The 19,882-nt window shown below is 36.6% G+C and overlaps 3 protein-coding genes and 1 pseudogene across 3 annotated transcripts; 3 read left to right on the top strand and 1 right to left on the bottom strand.

Annotated features, from left to right (window-relative positions):
- Positions 1–1,508: 1,508 nt before the first annotated feature.
- On the top strand, positions 1,509–5,116 carry LOC143586309 (uncharacterized). Its single transcript, XM_077067874.1, has 4 exons — positions 1,509–2,452; positions 2,503–2,731; positions 3,431–3,521; positions 4,084–5,116. The coding sequence occupies exons 1-4, from the start codon at positions 1,688–1,690 to the stop codon at positions 5,114–5,116; spliced, it is 2,118 nt and encodes a 705-aa protein (XP_076923989.1). The 5' UTR covers positions 1,509–1,687.
- Positions 5,117–5,143: 27 nt separating this feature from the next.
- LOC143586307 (putative mitochondrial protein AtMg00240 pseudogene) lies at positions 5,144–5,584 on the top strand (annotated as a pseudogene).
- Positions 5,585–7,161: 1,577 nt separating this feature from the next.
- On the top strand, positions 7,162–11,468 carry LOC143586297 (protein NRT1/ PTR FAMILY 5.2-like). The gene is made up of 4 exons (XM_077067864.1): positions 7,162–7,422; positions 8,490–8,707; positions 9,543–10,102; positions 10,334–11,468. The coding sequence occupies exons 1-4, from the start codon at positions 7,260–7,262 to the stop codon at positions 11,223–11,225; spliced, it is 1,833 nt and encodes a 610-aa protein (XP_076923979.1). The 5' UTR covers positions 7,162–7,259; the 3' UTR covers positions 11,226–11,468.
- A 1,277-nt stretch (positions 11,469–12,745) lies between these two features.
- LOC143586295 (protein unc-13 homolog) lies at positions 12,746–16,324 on the bottom strand. The gene is made up of 5 exons (XM_077067862.1): positions 15,643–16,324; positions 14,637–15,494; positions 14,101–14,553; positions 13,823–14,009; positions 12,746–13,736 (listed from the first exon to the last, which is right to left on the bottom strand). The coding sequence occupies exons 1-5, from the start codon at positions 16,117–16,119 to the stop codon at positions 12,781–12,783; spliced, it is 2,931 nt and encodes a 976-aa protein (XP_076923977.1). The 5' UTR covers positions 16,120–16,324; the 3' UTR covers positions 12,746–12,780.
- Between the last annotated feature and the right edge of the window lie 3,558 nt (positions 16,325–19,882).

Here is a 19,882-nt window from a genome sequence, read left to right as displayed (position 1 = left end):
CTGGTAACTGCTGTAGGATGAGAGGCTGTAACCTCCCACGACGAACATGGACGAAAAAAGGGGGGGTGTGAAACCTCCGGTAACTGCCTGCAAAACTGCCATTTGAGTTATATTATACGGCTAGGATTTAATCTCAGCGATCATCTATGGTGAAGATTCAAGGAAAAAACAGTTATAACTATCTTCACTCTTCTCTGGCTATATAATATATAATTTATGTATTACAAGTTTACAACTGCTAAATTAAAGAAATACCTTGTAATTATTTGCTAGCTTGAATTTCAGAAAATAATAATAAAGCTTTATTTGCTTATATTTTGAATGTTGCTTTCATGACTATATCTGATAGTTGCATAAACAATATTCTACGTTATATAATTATAAATAACAATAAACTAAATAACTTTCGTGGGTTATTTATAAGCAACCTTGACAAAGATGGATAGTGAATGATCCATTTATAAAAAACCCTTGAGGTGTACACTTACAGTTTATAATAGGCCCAAAGTACTATTCAAAGTCTTCTGAAAACGATCAAAATAAAAATGTGATCAAATAGTTCACACTTGACATGCTTGGAAGCAGGACAGTGATTAACAAGTTTTCTGGCTATTCAAACCACAGTTGACTTATTATGCATGTGATTCATGTGGACCGGTAGGTTAACAACCAATTCATGCCGTAAATGCTTAGAAGTTAAAACAACCTACCGACTCATGCTAATTCAATGTTTCCTGTTGGGAAAATTCGTGATAAAACACTTGGATACTTTGGGAGTAATGAGTAAACTTTTAGATAAAATGTTTCGGTGGTTCTCCCGAAATTTCAATCGGATAAGCCTCGGTAATTTAATTGACAACATCTTCGTACGGATTTGTGAGAGAATTTTGAACCAGAGAGCCTGATCAAACAAGCTAGTGTGCACCCCACATCTCTAGACTTGTGCGTTTGATGTATATTATATGACTTGTTTGATGTATATTATGATTTAGATTGGTCGACAAATAAATCCAATTACATTAAATATCTAACATTTGTTGTATACTTTTTATCTAATGTAAACTTTAAATTAGCTCATTATTCACCTGCATGAATTTTCCCTTTAATGTAATGTAATTAATGGTCATGGCGAAACAAAGGTTACTTACGTTAGTAGTGTAGAAGAGAATTATACATTTATCTTTAGTCAACAAAGATGGATTACCATATTGGTTATTACAATATAGTCTTTGATGGAAAATGAATTTGGGCCGGATATGATCGTGTGACAATTGGCATCCTAAATAAATTACGTACCCGCTTTCCAATTGGCATCCTAACTTTCCAATTTAATATAGTTAGTTGACTGTTAATTGTTAGTAAGTTACACGTTTGTCTGTTAGTTTAGCTCTGCTTTCTCCTTGTATATATGTATGTTCCAGATCATAATGAAAGTAATGAATCTTCTTATATTTTGTTTTCTCAATCAAATCAAGATGGTATCAGAGCCAAACTAGCTCTAACCGTTTCTGTTCGTTTTCCGTTGCAATTCCGTTCATTTTCCGGCAGTTCGTTTTTTCCGGTCATCTTCTCCGATCAAATTGATCATCTTTTTCTGTTCAATTCACTCAGTTTCTGTTCGTTTATCGATATTTTTCTTCTCAATTAAACATCTATTCAATCAATTTCCATCTTGTTCTCATAAATCATGTCTGAATCGAGAAACACATCCAGTGCCCTAACTATTGATTCTTCAAATCCTTTGTATCTTCATCCTTCAGATCATCCGGGAATGATTTTAGTCTCAAAATCATTTGATGGAACAGGTTTTGGTGCCTGGAAACGGGCCATGACAATTGCACTCTCAGCAAAGAACAAATTGTCCTTCGTTAATGGAACTTCAATTAGACCGACTAATTCTTCCTCTCTTGCTCAATGGCAGAGATGTAACGACATGGTAATATCTTGGATTCTTAACACTTTGTCTACAGATATATCTGCTAGCGTTTTGTATACTGAAACTGCACATAATCTGTGGATTGAGCTGAACGATCGATATGGACAAGTGAATGATGCTAAATTGTATCAGTTACAAAAGAGTATTTGTGCAATCTCACAAGGCAGTGGTGATATCGCTACTTATTTTACCAAAATCAAAGCAATTTGGGATGAATTAAATGTGTTGAATTCTATTCCTCCGTGTTCGTGTGGTGTTTCTCATCTTCTTGCTAAACGAGAAGAGGATCAACGTTTAGTACAATTTCTTATGGGTTTGAATTCCAGTTATGATAGTATTAGAGGTAATATTCTCATGATGAAACCTTTTCCTTCAATTAGTGAAGCATATGCAATCCTTATTCAAGATGAGAATCAACGAGAAATACATTCCACTAATATTTTTTCTACCGAATCTTCATCAATGAATGTTAATTCTCGAAACTCCTACTCAAGGTTTGAAAACAAGAAATCAGAGGTCTGTACTCATTGTAAGAAGTATGGTTATACATCAAACAAATGTTATAGATTTGTTGGTTGTCCAAAGGATTTCAAGTTCACAAAGACCAAAAGGTTTTCTGCAAACAATGCTTTTGTGAAGCTGATGTGACTGAACAAAAAGAACAGGCGCCACTTGCTTTAACTTCTGAACAAATTGGTGATTTACTGCAGCTTTTACAAAAGTCATATTCTGGGAAATCTGAAAATGGGGATGCTGCTTTCAATACTTCTAAACTTAGTCATGCCAACTTTGCAGGTATAATGGCTTGCAATTCTTCTATTTTAACTACAAATTGGATCATTGACACGGATGCCACTGATCATATGTGTAATGATGAAAGTCTTTTGACTAACATACAATCTCTTTTTCAACCTATATGCATAGGTCTTCCAAATGGACATGCTATTAAAGTTCACAAATATGGAACTTTTATTTTAAATTCAAATCTCTCTCTAAAAAATGTTCTTCTTGTTCCACAATTCAAACACAATCTCCTGTCTGTTCCCAAGCTTTGTGATGATACAAGTGGCATAGTTTATTTCACTAAAACTTCTTGCGTGTTGCAGGACCCCTCAATGAAGAAGCCACTGGTCCTTGGTGAACTTCTTCCTGGGTTGTATCTGCTGCATCCATCTTTACCTTGTCTTTCTTTGAATAATTGTACTTTGTTTTCTCAATCTTCTTGTTGTAATTCTGTTGTCACTAGTATTACATGGCATCAAAGACTTGGCCATTTTCCATTGTATAAACTCAAACAATTACATTTCTTTTCTAATACACATGTGGATCATATTGAACAATGTGAGATTTGTCCAAAATCTAGGCAACATCGTTTACCTTTTTCTCCCAGCCTTAGATCCACATCACATGCATTTGATTTGATTCATGTTGATACATGGGGACCATATTCTGTTCCCACTTATAATGGCTATAAATATTTTCTTACCATTGTAGATGACTATAGTTGTACCACTTGGACGCATATGTTGTCCACTAAAAGTAATGCTTTTGATGTTCTTCAAGGATTTGTTGAAATGGTTGAAACGTAATTCAATACTAAGATTAAGTGTATACGTTCAAACAATGCATTTGAACTTGGTTCAGGTACTAGACAACGCGCTTATCTTCTTAACAAAGGCATTATTCATCAAACCATTTGTGTCGGTGTACCTCAACAAAATGGTGTTGTTGAGCACAAACACAAGCATCTTCTTGAAATTGCCCGGGCTTTACTTTTCCAATCTAAATTACCAATTAAGTTTTGGGGAGATTGTTTGTTGACTGCCATTCATCTTATTAACATTTTTCCAACAACTCTTCTTAATGGGAAAACTCCTCATGAATTGCTTTTTGGGAAATCACCTTCCTATCATCATTTGAGAAGTTTTGGATGTCTTTGTTATGCTTCCACTCTTACTCGTGGCAGAGACAAATTTCAGCCTCGAGCTTTGCCTTGTCTCTTTATTGGTTATCCTTATGGTAAGAAAGATATAAACTCTATAATCTTAATACACATCACATTTTTGTGTAAGATTGTCATTTTTTTAGCATATTTTTCCCTCTGTTTCTTTTACTTCTTCATCTTCTATTTTTCCTTCTTTTGACAGTTTTTCTCCTTTTGTTCCTGATGTTTCATTCACTCTTCCTCTCGAGTACATTCCTTCTCCTACTTCAATCCCAACTACTGATTCTATTCCATCTACTACCCAATTTTCTTATGATGCTTATGGTTCTCCTCCTCCTCCTCCGGTTCTTCGTCGTTCCTCTAGAACTCATATCCCACCATCTTATTTGCAAGACTATGTTTGTAATCATGTTCTTACTGATGTTGATTCTTGTCATCATACTATTACTAATTTTTGTTATTCTTCTACCTCTTTGCCTTTTCATAATCTATCTATGTTCACTCAATGTCTTGATGCTGCTATTAACCTACTTCATGAACCTACATCCTATCAAGAGGCTGCAGGGCACCCTGAATGGCAGGATGCTATGGCAAAAGAATTTGATGCTCTTACAGCTAATCACACCTGGGATATTGTTGCTATTCCAAATAGTAAGAAGCCCATTAAGTGTAAATGGGTCTACACAATTAAGTATCTTGCTGATGGTACAATTGAACAGTGCAAAGCCCGTTTAGTAGTTCGAGGAGATACTCAACAAGCCGGCATTGATTATAATGAAACTTTTTCGCTTGTCATTAAAATGACCACTATTCGCAGTCTTATTGCTATAGCCACAAAACTGAAATGGGATTTGTTTCAACTTGACGTTAATAATGCCTTCTTACATGGTGATCTTGATGAAGATATCTATATGCATGCACCTCCTGGCATGCCTTTACCTTTTGGTCAGTGTCTTAAACTTAAAAAGTCCATTTATGGACGTAAAAAAGCCTCTAGACAGTGGTATGGTAAACTTTCCGATGCTTTAAAATCAAAGGGTTATATTCGATCATCAAATGATTATTCTTTATTTTTCAAGAAAATGGGTGATTCTGTGGTCTATGTAGCGGTTTATGTAGATGGTATTCTTGTAACCGGCAATCATCTTCCTGAAATACAAGTTTTAAAATCTTTTCTTGATGCTACTTTCAAGATTAAGGATCTTGGTCATCTCAATTATTTTTTGGGTATATAAGTTTTACCTGATTCTCATGGAGTTACTATGACCCAAAGAAAGTTTGCTACTGATCTAGTTAATGAATTTCAGTTGCTATCTGGTACTCCTGTCTCTTCTCCTCTACCACCGAATTTACAACTTAAGACTGGTGTTGGAGAATTTTGTTCAGACCCTTTGCAGTATCGAAGGTTGATTGGGAAAATGAATTATCTTACTCATACTCGCCCTGATTTGGCTTTTGCTGTGCAATTTCTTAGTCAATTCATGCAAGATCCAAGACAACCTCATTGGGATGCTGCCTTACACGCATTAGCTTACATTCATGGTACTATATCTCAAGGGTTATTCTTTAATAATGCCCCTGATTTTTCTCTTACTGCTCATTGTGATTCGGACTGGGCCTCTTGTCCAAATACTCGACGTTCGATTAGTGGTTACTATATTTCTCTTGGCGGAAGTCCTATATCGTGGAATTATAAAAAGTAACCGACTGTCTCTTTAAGCTCTGCTGAAGCGGAATATAGATCTTTGCGACGTGTGACCGGAGAACTTGCTTGGCTTACCCGGCTTCTTCATGAATTTAATGTTCCAAACGTTACTCCGGTTCCGGTTAAATGTGATAGTCAAGCTGCGATTCATATTGCTAAAAATCCAGTTTTTCATGAAAGAACTAAGCATATTGACCTGGATTGTCATTTTGTTCGTGAAAAATTACATGATGGGTTGATTACTTTGTCACATACTCCTTCACATGAACAACTTGTTGATCTTTTGACTAAAAGTCTTCATCCTTCTCATCATAGTCTTCTGTTATCCAAGTTGGGGGTTTCACAACCACCAACTTGAGGGGGGTGTTAGTATAGTTGATAACGTTGACCGTTGATATAGTTAGTTGACTGTTAATTGTTAGTAAGTTACACGTTAGTCTATTAGTTTAGCTCTTCTTTCTCCTTGTATATATGTATGTTCCAGATCATAATGAAAGTAATGAATCTTCTCATATGTTGTTTTCTCAATCAAATCAAGATCAATTGATTATTGGATTCTTAGGAAGACTTGAGACAAACTTGTTAATCCAAAGTCAGTCACGCAATTTGAAAAATAAACACCAATTAATTAGTCGTTGTCATCCAGAAGGGAGACGAGTCATATTGTCAACAGGAACTTTTATTTAAAGTCCTAATTTTACTCGAAAAGTCTTCTTTACATCCAAATTACAGTTTCAGTCCATGCTCGTGCTAGTATAGAGATCTTAAATTTTCGTTTTTCCTCTCATTCACATTATGTTTCTTCGAAAAGTTCATATACAATAAAATCCAACTAGGGAGTATGGGTATCCTTATTTGCAAAACTAGGAGAGATTAAACCTACAAGAGAGAAAGAAACATAGTGTGAATGAGAAGAAAATCGAAAGGGTCGTCGCCTAACAGTTGCCACTAAAGGTCCTAAATGCTGTCGCTCTAGACGCCGTTGCTATAGATCAACCCTATGGCATTTCTAAAGGTTTTCCTATAGCACATGATGATTGATCAATTGCTAATAGTATGGGACTAATTTTATGCGACGTATGTTAATGATTGATAATCAGGCTAATATTATGACACCTTAGTACTAGATTTAATCACAAATACAGTATTATATATGAGGTTCCGGAAGGAAATATATAGACTGTCGAACTTCAGTCTGAAATACATTTCGTCTATACTTATAATGAAAACTATCTCAGTTGTATGGGTGATTGATTTGGATTATTTTAAAAATATTTGTTTAAAAGAAAGAGGCTATAGGCTATATATAAACTAGACTAATGAAGAAATGTGAAAGTATAAATATGCAAATTCAAAAATTCAATGAATCTTTTTGTTTATTGGTTTTTAATGTAACATTTATATATATATTATTTTTCTTTAAAATGTACCTTTTCCTTCAACTATTATTTATGGGTTTTAGTTTTTGTAAGATTGCGACTATATTATTGTATATTAAAAGAATATATCTTATATTGATACTACAAAGCGTGAGTTGAATAAGATGAGTTTGGGTCCACATATCGAAAACGAAGGTACAGTTTGGATGTATATATATATGCACATGTGAGAGCACGGCAAAGAAGAGGATATTAGATTAAATATCTTACTAGCTTACTTAGCTACATATATAGATGAACATGATGTTGAATGAGAGAAGAAAAGGTGAGATGGAGGTTGAAGAAAACGGCAACGGTGGTGGCCGAGGATACACCGAAGACGGCACGGTGGATCTCCGTGGAAACCCCGTCCTTCGATCAAAACGTGGTGGCTGGACCGCTTGTTCATTCGTTGTTGGTACGTATATATGTTATATATCTTATCTTTTCATTTTTCATGCCAAACATACCTTTTTTTTTTATCTTTAAATATATATACACTTTTTCATTCCAACCTTTTTGGACCATTTTATGTATTCAACAAGCTCTGATTTCTTTCTTAGATATCTTTGTTTGCTTGGATGTAATTCATGTACGTACTCACCACATGTTTATAGTACTATCATGGGCCATGCTTATACTTGACATTCGTGGACCCATTTCCATGTAATTGGACATTATTGGGTGTTGGAAATTAAGTGTTGGAAATTAAGAAGTAACATGGAAATGTATTTAAGAGATGACTTTGTTTGACTTATAAAAGTCGTTGCAAGAGATAAGAAATGAGAGAGAGAGAGAGAGAGAGAGAGAGCGTATCGACAAATTTATTGGTTTTATTAAACAAAGAATATGATATGCATGAGTAAGTAGGAAACTGGCAAGTCATGCACACTCACCCACGCCTCACACCCAACTCTTGACTCAAAACTAAACTCACCCTAGCTTATTATTCTTAATTAGTAAAGTTTTAAATTGTAATATCATTATACAACAACCGTATCTAGTATATCCCATAAATAACAAAGTTATTGATAGGATCTAAAGAGGATGAGATACGAATAAACCTTACTTCTAATCCTATAGAGCTACCAAAACGAATAACAAAGGTAGGGAGGGAGAAACATAGTAAAATAAAACATATGTATAGAATCAATAGACCACTCATAGACATATATTGTTTAGACAAATTTACATGCAAAGGTCACCTAGAGTTTTAAGGAAATCCAAGCCTCTACCAAGAAGTTAACCCCCCCCCCCCCCCCCACCCCCAAATGTACCATATCTTAAAAGTCACTTTAATCATACGTTTTTTACCATATCTTAATGTATTTTCCGTAAGTTTTTGCTTAAAAATGAAACAACTAAATTATAAATTTATTATTGATTTAACGAACATACGTACATAGCCAAGTAGATGTATGAAGTTTAGATTTTAGTTTAAAAATGAAAAGAGATGAATATCTTGATGGGTGTTTGTACATGCAGTGTATGAAGTGTTTGAGAGGATGGCATATTATGGGATATCATCAAACTTGGTCATATACTTGACGAAGAAGCTCCGGCAGGGGACGGTAACATCGTCAAACAACGTGACCAACTGGGTGGGTACCATTTGGATGACTCCCATTCTTGGCGCTTATTTTGCGGATGCCGTCCTTGGCCGTTATTGGACTTTCCTCATCTCAGCAGCCATCTACCTCTCGGTAACTATTTCAATTTCATGTATATTCATATAGACCTGTAAATGTTAAAATTGGTTAAAGAAAGAATAAGTTATATATTATATGGGATATTAGTATTTATTCAAGGGGTGAGTAGAGAATTTAGAGTCATACCAGTGGAAAAAAATGTGTGCTATATATTTAAAAATTATATTAGTTTAGAAGAAAAATCCCATAGGTCTTTATTATATGAATTTTAACCTTCAAAGTAAAACCAACACTTCCAAACTGTTTATATTAATGCTCACATATTTATTATTCATGTGAAATCTTGACTAAAGAATCTGCGTGTCGGCCAACTTGCAAATAATTTGCGGGACTTGGACTGTAATAAGATACATGCACATTCATTTGAAATGTGTGTAAGTATTTAATATATTCTATAAGCAGGTAATATCATATCTTAGTAAATACAGTAGTAAATAATCTCTTGGCTTTTTAACAAATAAAAAGAAAACGTAAAATGAAATTAAGATCATACATTTAATTAACTTCGTAGAGCACTAGGCCACTAGCCAGGAAAAAAAAAAGAATTCCTTTCATGGATGCTCAAAAGTGTAAGTTGATTTGATAAGAGTTTTCGAATTTCGAACACTCTTCATATAGTTACATGTTTACTTGAGATTGACTTGGGTGAGATATAATTTCTTCAAAAAAAAAATCTATCAAATCTTGTGGAATTGGGTGTGATATTAAGTACGAAATTAAGGAGGTAATGAATTGTATGTTTATGACTAGCAAACAATATGGTTGGACAATAATAAATATTTTAGTTAATTTGTTGACAAGATGAACTTGTGTGACAAACCTGAAACAGGGAATGACCTTACTCACGCTGGCAGTTTCGCTACCAGGGCTAAAGCCTCCCAGTTGTAATTCAGGGACCGACTGCAAAGAAGCGTCCACCTTGCAACTAGGTGTTTTCTTTGGTGCCCTCTACACACTCGCTGTTGGAACCGGTGGCACCAAGCCTAACATCTCAACCATCGGTGCTGACCAATTTGACGATTTTGACCCGAAAGAAAAGGGCCAAAAACTCTCCTTTTTCAACTGGTGGATGTTCAGCATCTTCTTTGGTACCCTCTTTGCCAACACGGTTCTTGTCTACATACAAGACAACGTCGGATGGACCCTTGGTTATGGCCTCCCCACACTCGGACTCCTTATATCTATCTTGATCTTCTTGGCCGGGACGCCTTTTTATAGGCACAAAGTTCCTACCGGTAGCCCCTTCACCAAGATGGCTAGGGTCATTCTTGCTGCCCTAAGGAAGTGGAAGACACCCATTCCGAGTGATCCCAAAGAGCTCTATGAACTTGACTTGACCGAGTATGCTAAGAAAGGGAAATACAGGATCGATTCTACTCCCACACTCAGGTCGGATTACTATTTACGTTTAAGTTCATTTTTATTCTATTTTATTTTTTTAACGACAAATATTACTTATACCCCTAGTTACTCCTAAATTACACCAAATTTACCCTTTCCTATGATTAATTGAACTCAAATCCAAGAGGTTTGCACCTCTACCATGTGGGCTAGTCTCACAATGACACGTTTATGTTAAATAACCTCATATTTCTAAACATTAGTTAATTGGTTGTACAGGTTCCTAAACAAAGCTTGTGTTAGAACAGGAGCAACTTCATGGATTTTATGCACAGTAACTGCGGTTGAGGAAACTAAACAGATACTACGAATGATACCCATCTTGATAGCAACCTTTGTCCCAAGCACAATGATTGCACAAGTTAGTACGCTTTTCGTTAAGCAAGGAACAACTTTGGAGAGGAAAATCGCCAGCTTTGAAATTCCACCAGCCAGCTTAGCCGGATTTGTGACCATATCCATGCTTATATCAGTTGTGCTTTACGACCGCTTCTTTGTTCGAATAATGGCAAAGTGGACCAAGAACCCAAGAGGGATCACCCTCCTCCAAAGAATGGGAACAGGCATGGTCATCCATATTATTATCATGGTGGTAGCTTCCTTAACCGATATGTATAGGCTAAGAGTTGCAAAAGATCATGGTGTGGCTGAGAGTGGGAAGCAAATACCTTTGTCAATTTTCGTTCTCCTTCCTCAGTTTTCGTTGATGGGAATGGCGGATGCATTTCTAGAGGTAGCCAAGATTGAGTTTTTCTACGATCAAGCACCGGAAAGCATGAAGAGTCTTGGGACTTCTTATTCCATGACAAGTTTAGGAATTGGGAGTTTCCTCAGTAGCTTTCTTTTGTCGACGGTTTCTCATCTCACCAAAAGGAATGGTCACAAAGGCTGGATTCGCAACAACCTCAATGACTCCCATCTTGACTACTATTATGCTTTTTTTGCGATTCTCAACTTGTTGAACTTCTTTTTCTTTCTAGTAATGACTAGGTTTTACGTATACAAGGCGGAGGTCTCAGATTCTTTGATCATTCTTGAAGAAGAGCTGAAGTCAAGAACAAATCATGTGGTAGCTAAGCAAGAAGCGGCCACAAGATTCAACTTAGCTTGAAGATTCAATCGTAGTAACTTATCGATCTCAAAGGAAAATAATGATGTAAATTACTGTGGTAGTTCTTTCTTTGTTTTGGTACTCATGTTGATCAGTGATACGTACCACTCCAGATACCCATGGGCAAACCCATACCCGAACCACTAAAGTAAAAAAAGACTAGCTCGTTTATAGTTTTCACTTTTTTGTTTCCACCAATATATGTTGCAAAAACTTTCCCACTTTCTCAGGACTTCTTGCCTTTTCTTTTTCTTATAATGTAATTTCATTAGTGTAATATAATTTACTATAAAACGATTACAATAAATTGGCAGGCAAACGGGCAACAAGCTGTGCCGCAACCCCAGTGTAATATAATTTACTATAAAACGATTACAATCAGTGTAATGAAGGGTGTGAGAACACGTATTGCGGGCTTCCCATGATCTGTTTTTTGGATTGTGACTTCATGTGATCAAATAAACACACAAGTATGATAGGTAATTGAATGAACAAATGAGATACTTGATAATCACACAAATTGCATTCACAAATCAACGTACCAAAATGTTTACAATATACTTTATATGGAAGTTCTCTCTTCTGTAATCGGTTAACACACCGATTCAAAACAAACTGATTGAGCGATATCGTTTCATCCCATGGCATACAACCCGACATCAACTAAACCTAGGACGAACCAAAGCATATATATGCTTCGGCCCATATTACATAAACCCAAATAAATAGTGAATAATACCTCATAAGAGTGAAGGCGCGCGTGACTGCTTGAGCTCGTTTATTTAGACCATCGGTAATGGTTGATGCCTCATAAAGAGCATTTTCAGCTATGTCATCATCATTTTTTAAGCTAAAATATATGTAATGGACTAGTGGTTAATGCCCTTAATACCCCTTCATTCATTACTTTTCAAGCCACAAGGGGCTTTATTGTAGAAACGGTCATGCCCATATAATGCCTCATAAGAATCACTTCTAAAATTAAGCTAATCTTATATATTATATCCATTATTATGCTTTAATTTTTGTTTTCAAAATGATAAAATAAACAAAGACCTTTGGCCTGATGGTAATTATATGTGGTGGTTATGGTTGTCACTCCACAAATTTTAAGGGTTCAAAGTCACCTCATCAACATACATAAAGATGCAGATATAGGGGTAGTTTAGAGAGTGTTTTGAGTATACGGTTTTAACTATAATAAAGCATATATTTTGTGTCTAATAAAATTGATAAACTAGTAATACAAAAGATGATTACCTCTTTTACCCCTTTTAAGATATTATTAACTTTCAGTTACTTACGAAACTGTTACCGCTTTAATCTTAAACGCTAAATTAATCGTTTAACGACTTGTGTTAATATGGGCTTTTATGGGATCACCATCTGCAGAAGAATGTGGGATAAGAAAGTATATATGTGGAATTAATTAATCTGTTGTGTTAATTAATTACATAAAGGAATCATGATCACAAATTACCTAGTCTGCTACAAAAGGCCAATGGTTAGTACTTACTATACAATGCTCAACTCAAGCCCAAAGATTCTATTTAGGCTATCTCTTGGCTAGGTGGAAAGTTGTTTTCAAGAACTGATTTGCCACACGATCTTTCCTATGGCACAAAACGCGCAACATAGTGTTCGCGTCACTGCTACTCCACCTTCCTGTTGTTGGAGGCATAGGCAGTGTTTGCCCTGAACTCACTCCCATGCCACTAGCTTCACAAGCCGCCACTGTAAACTCCTCTATCAATTGCTCGGTCGGCTCCCCCATTAACTTAACCACTCCTTCGACCGTCGCAGCCTCCTTTTCCACCTCATCCTCTGTTAAAACCCCTTCATACCTCGCAAACACCCGTTTCAAATGCCTTAAATCATCCTCAATCATCTCATGATCCGCCTTGGTGAACCCTCTCCCACTCCCTCCGGCTATTAAAACCATAAGGTAGGCCTCAAAAGAAGCCTTCATCACTTCTTTTATAGATAAATGTTGGGCACGTTCGGTAACAATGGCACTCAATAGAGTTAGGTTCTGCTTGAGTACTCTTAGAGCCGGGCTGATTCGTGCATTCGCTACATGACCTACGTAAAGGCTTCCATAAAGAACCGAGTTTGAATCAAGGAATATGAGGCGGTAGGCTGCAACCTCAGTCACATGTTGAGTTGCGGCCATAACTGCCGATCGAGTATGCTCAAAGTGAAGTTGACGACGTTTAGACGATTTGTTTTTCTGGGAAGGAACTATTTTGGAGGAATATTGAGAGAGGCATTTTTCAAGGGATTTGAGTTGGGAAACAATGTAGTGTAAGGTGTTGAGTCGGATGTAGAGACGTTGTGTTCCTCTGCTAGTCAAAGGGCGTGAATTATTGGCTTCATCTTCCAATCCCAAATGATACGGGCTCATCCCTGCCGCCGCACAAGGAGTTGCCTTCTTCCAAAGCTTGATGAACTTGGAGCCTCGGCTACATCGTGTTAGGGGAGGAAGGGTAGGAATATAGTTTTGTTTTGAACCTGATCAATCAATGTAACAAAATTTTAAAATGGTTAAACCGAATTCATTTATGTATTAAGCTTAAAGATTATAGCTATGTACGTACCACATGAAGCCACGAAAGTAGCATAATCTCGCAATATGTTCTCAATTCCATCCGCAAATTCACAAACTAAATCTTCAGATATAGAAATTGGAATGTCGAAAAAGGAAACCATAAGTTCTCTAGACTGCTTCAGAAGCTCGGCTGCTGATTGTGAATAAGGTTCGGTTTTTGACTTGGGATTCCATGTCTGGTTGGTTCAAAAAGTAAACAAATTAATGAGTTGGTAAGTTATTGAGATCAACCATGATTATACTACAAATAAAAAATTGTTAGCTTACTTCACTTTCTTTTGCTTTGTGAAGAACATCTTTGATTCTTTTGAGCCTCCCGGTAACCGATTGTCCCAAAAACTTGACAATAATGGAATCAACCTCAAAAAGAACCATCTCTTTAACAACTGTCATGCCCCCGTCATCGCAGTCCACGGAGTCCTCAACCACCATGTTAACCAAAACCTTTTCAAGTTTATCCGCCCTTTGCAAGATTGTGAGCATCTCATTGTTAATGTCGGTGTTAAGCTTCAAAAACTGCTTCAACAAAGAACCATAGCATGAGTGAAGTGTCACCGCTGCCACTCCAACTGATACCGGGTGCCATTTCTTCAATGCCATGCTGAAACTCCTCTTTTCTTCAAATGCCATATCCTCCGTTTCATTTGCTAATCGAATAAGTGTATCGCAAACTTGTTCGAATGGCGTTTTTCTGCTTATTACATTTCCATCCCCTACCATCTGTATGTTAATATATTATGCATTAACAATTCAACCCCAAATAAAGATATAAGTATATAGCAATGTCAGGAGTATGTATATACCTTAGCGAATGCATTCTTTAAAGAAGATCTAGTGTATTGATCAACCTTATTTCCTGTAGTTACGTCGCCTTTGGTTCCATACCCCGGCACATTTTCTTCCAAGATTCGGGTGGCCGTGAATACCAAAGGAAGAATATGCTCCATCACCTCAATCTTTCCCTTGCTAAAACTGTGATGGTAATCCATCAATCGCTTCTCACACCACTTGGTCATTGAAGTCAACACTTGCGACAACATCTCCATATACACAGCCTCTCTATAAACTTTCTTTGAACCATTAGCAACTTCACTTAACATGGTGAATGAGGCACAGAGCAGATCATTCTCTACTTGGCCAGTCAAAACATATTGTTGAAACAAAACCCAAGTGAAACACAAGTCATGCATGGATTTGTTGAACCCCAAAGTGATCCATGTTTTCTTCATTAGCTCCAATAGCTCATCCACCTCGTTAAGGACACACGTGCCGTCTTTCAAATCGAATATAGACCGAAGAAGAGACATATAAAGGTTGACATTTAAAGGGAAACCATCAGCCCAGTGACAAATGTCTGTTGGGGTAACATCCGCGCTTCTCCACGCCAATGAAACGACACAATTACATATGGTCCTCATGGTCTCAGAGTTTTTACCCGTGTCTATGGGTTTGAGGTCGCTACTAATAATATCGGTAAGACACGTAGCCAAGCTGTCATTTTTGTCCAAGGGGTTGGAGGGGTGAAGCAAGAGCCCGACCTCAAGGATCTTGGGTTGGCGCTTTTGCCACATGTGATATTCGTTTGAATCATCGACCTCTGTCGGCTTTAGATGTCGAAGAAGCTCTAACGGCAGAATTATCGTCTCCGCCCGTCTCCCCATCTAGTAAAACAAAACAAGAAACATTCATAATAGGTAAGTATGAATGTGACCATGATATAATAATTACTGTTTTTTTTTTCATCTAGTATCTTGTTGGTCGGTGCTTTTTAATAAAATACCAGTAAAAAAGTGATATAATTATAATTACTTGGCCAACAAGGGTTCTCATGAGGGTCTTTCGAAGCCGATTATCACAAGCCTCAGACACCTTCATCTGCTGTCTCATGATCTCCGCGGACGTCAAGGGTCTTCTAGACCTCCCTCCGGGTACGGTAGAGAAACCAATCCCGGGGCTAGAAATAGCCGGAGACAAGGGATTGTTCCCACACGAGTTGCTCCTTCGCGAAGAATGAGACCGCTTATGCATCTTCAACCCAAGCGCCCTCTTAATTCGGCTAGCTACTCCCGTCCCCCCTCCCGGGCCACCCTTAGCAGGAGGCCTGGCCCCATTCTCACCATTACTAGCATCAGACGAGTAAAACTGTATGGCGTTACGACCTCCAAAACCTGGGGACGACCTGCATGACGTGAAGAGTAGCTCGTAAGCGGTGGCTTGGACGTCGTCCGGACTAAGGCCGTCGAGCGTTTCAAACGGGCATGAAAGGTCGAGGTCGGGTGGGAGCATGGTGGTAAAGGGACGTCAAATTCCGTCGATGAGATAATCGTTAGATACCCGGCGGAAAAGACAAACGAGGAATCATTTCCGAAACTGAAGTGGTTTCAAAAACGTACGTACGATTTTCTTGAACTAACTACTTTTTTTCAACAGCAAATTTTTGGTTTTGCGTATTTAACTCGGGGCCTTTAGTTTCTTAATTTATTGGATTCTCTCTCAAATGCTAAATAACTTTTAACTTACACCATGCTCGATCCTTTTTCTTTTTTTTTCATTTTTATGATTTGTCATTTATTTAGTCTATAAACGTAATTGATGAAGGCAAATTAAAATGTAGCATTTCAATATCATCTAACTATCATATATAAATAAGGCTAATATATTTCTGAAAAAAAGAATATAAGCTAGTTATAATTTGTTTTACGCTTTCTCCTATTAAACTAGGTGGTCGTGGCCTTTGTGGGCGGGCACGTGTTCCAGCGGTGAAATTAACATGAGCAAAAAATCAGTTTAGCTTGTTACAATACTAAAATTCATATAGTTCATGATACCAAAAAAAGGTACTATATTTTAAACGCAGCTATGTTTTTAACTAACATTATTGAAACTGGAATTGGTATATTTGATAATATTTGATAATTTTAAACGCAGCTATGTTTTTAACTAACATTTAGAAAAAAAAAAAAAACCAATGTTTAATCAGAATTGGTTTGGTTAACTTTTAACTGGTGACTTCACCGGTCCCTATCGAGGGTTGGTTATTTTTTAGACTTGTTTTTACTCATAATTAATTGAATGTTGTATTATCAAAGTTAAAAACAGATGATGAGTAAAAAATATTAATATTTGATATATAAAAGTTACAACTAAACCATCAAATGTTGTTTACACAAAATTAGTTTGAGATTTATGAGTTATTTTATATTGTGTAATATATACTACTCAGATTAATATATGAGTATAGTCGTTTCCAATATGGTGTAGTGGTAAGAAGTTTTGGTTTTTTTATGGAAACTCAAGTTTAAACTCCACTATTTAGAGGAGGCGGGGGTGACTCAATGAAGGAACACTGTGATCTTTGTGATCTCTAGTTCGATCCTGAGGGTGTTCAGGTTTTACCACCAGTGGGCCTTCGGACAGGTGGGTTTTACCACAAACTGGAGATAACTTGGAGTGGCTTAAGGACTCCGTACGGCCAGGTTGGGCAGCTAGCGATGACATTTTGTCATTGGGTCACCCCGTACGGAGTACCTAAACAATTTTGTTTGTTAGCCGTTTAAAAAAAATACAAGTATATAAGTTAAGCATATTTTTCTATTTCACATTTTGTTATTTGTAGGGGTGTATGGTGTGGGTTAATTTTATAACTTGGGATCCCTGATTCTTCAGGATTCCTAATCTCCGCGAGATCCTTGCTAGGATCCTTGATTCCGACTTTTTTTCAGGATCCTGAGTACTAACGGTTTATATTGATCTTGACTTTGATTAATTCTTACAACTAAATATTGGTGACTTAATTCGCGTTAAAGGCTCACTAAATAACTAAAGAAAAACGTGTGAAAAAGAGTTATAACGGATAAGAGTGTTGACGAAGTAATGCTTCGGGATCCTCGTAGTCAGTTGCTTCTATTTACTAGTTATACTTGCAGGCTACTCTATGTGAACTGTTGTAAAACGGCTAATTGACTAATTCTACCTAAAAAACCGAAATTATAGTCAATAAACACATGAAGAAAGTGTGCAACAAGGCTCTAACGGTCATAAGAGCTAGGGATTCCAGATTAGTCGGATAGTTAGTTATTTTTCATTTCTATATAAAGGGGCTTGATAAACGATGTAGGACACATTCAAAACACTCATAACACTCACCATTGTACTCTAGTCGTTGTTTTCATCAAAGTTGTGGAGTTGTAATCTTTGTTCATCATTAATAAATTGAGACAATGGATAATTTTTCCCTCCTAAGGTTTTTTTTCCAAGGATCCTCATCAGGTTCTAAGGTTTTTCCTTGCTATATCGTGTGTCAACCATTAAATTTTACCACTCATTCACTACTTTATTGAAGAACACACTACCTCACATATTAGATTTGTACACAAAATTGTTTCGTTATTTTTTACCAAAACAATGTAAACAAGCCAAGCCCCAGTTTGACTAGCTTAAGCTCGACTCTTTTTGAACTACCAGAGCTCAAGCTTGGCTCCTAAATTGTTTTTTCAATCTCAAACTTGGCTTGTTTAGTGATTGCTAATTAAAGTATATATGTTTTTAATTAATTAAAATATTTTATGAAATCCTTAAGTGAGCCAAAGCTTGGCTCGAGCTCGGTTGTGCAATGTGAAACTAATGCATAAAAGCCAAAAAGATGTAAAACTTAAACATACATAAGACTCAGTAAGGCTCGACAAGCCTAAATGAGTTTCCCATACAAGGCTAGAGCTCAGGCTCAATAACTAAACGAACTTTATTTGAGGCTCGGGCTGGACTCAAACTCAAAAAAGGCTCACCTTTTTTCGAGCATTTTATCAATCAAAGCTCGGGTAGCTCGCGAGAAACTTGGCTCGTGTGCACCCTAGTCATTTTTTCAACATATTTATTTATTTCACATTCTGTCATTTTTTCAACCCGTGTGGTCTATGTGCATCTAACCTAGTATACATTATTATGTTTGGAAAAAAAAGATAATTATTATGTTCGAAAAAAGATAAGCTTTAAATGTGTGAAGGTCATAGTGCCTTTTATATATTGTGTTTTCTTTTCTTCTCCTTCTCTTATTTGGTTAAGCATCGCTTTTTTGGTGCATCTTCTTTTGTGTTAAGGTCTTGGTCGTTGCTACCTTTTTAAGTCTTCCTAGCTTGTCGTTAGCTGCTCTTGCAAAGTGAAAACCACAGTAACAGTGATACCTAAGTTTTGATTAGTAATGATTAGGCATAGATGTGATTTGTTTCTACTTGATCATGAACAGAAAGCAACTTTTCTACTTTCTAGCCATCAGGATTTAGTTGGGAACTATCCACGACCACTCCTTTTTCAAGATAATTACCCATTTGTTGTAGCACTAATCACGTTTTATGGTTTATTTCCGAAATTTTGATTTATAGATAGATGATTACAATATTTTGAGTTCAAAACCAAATATTTTTCTGCACAGATTGAAAATAAATCAGCATTACTCCTAAAGATAATAACCCAATCAACGGGTGAATATGTAATGGGTGTGTAATGTTGTTCTAGTCAAGCTCTTTTTGCTAAACTAAATTGTTGGTTTCTAATATAATTGATCGTTCAAAAAAATAATAATAATAACCACCAAAGCATTGAGATTCACATTCTATTGCCCGATTTGAAAATATTGTCTCATGCCGGCTTAGGTTGTGTTTGTTTTTGCTTAAAAGGTCATATGTTTGCGGACGCGCAGACATAAATATATGAAGTCTGTTTGTTTTTGTTTTTAAAAAAGATCTTAAATGTGCTTTTATTATTTTAATAAAAAAGCTAATTTCAACATCTTCACATTGCTTTTTTGTCTCTGAACATCATCTTCAAACCCCTAAAAACACACATTTTTTCAAAGATCTTTACACTCTTCGATCCCTAAAAACACACTTTTCCAAAGATCTTTACACTCAATAAGAAACACCTCCACGTCTCCTCCGTCGCCCGCCGCCGCCGTCGGTGCCGGCGTTGTTCGTTATCAGTGACTCGTCTGTTGACGGCGGGACGAATAGCTTTCTTGGTACGCTTGCACGTGCGGATCATCTCCGTATGGGTG

Source organism: Bidens hawaiensis, unplaced genomic scaffold (genome assembly GCF_021521415.1).
Source record: "Bidens hawaiensis isolate Kalapana, Puna unplaced genomic scaffold, B.hawaiensis_p1.1 tig00034606_1, whole genome shotgun sequence".
NCBI classification, from domain to species: domain Eukaryota; kingdom Viridiplantae; phylum Streptophyta; class Magnoliopsida; order Asterales; family Asteraceae; genus Bidens; species Bidens hawaiensis.
Note: the sequence above shows the minus strand (reverse complement) of the source record. Positions and strands in the feature narration are given on the sequence as shown.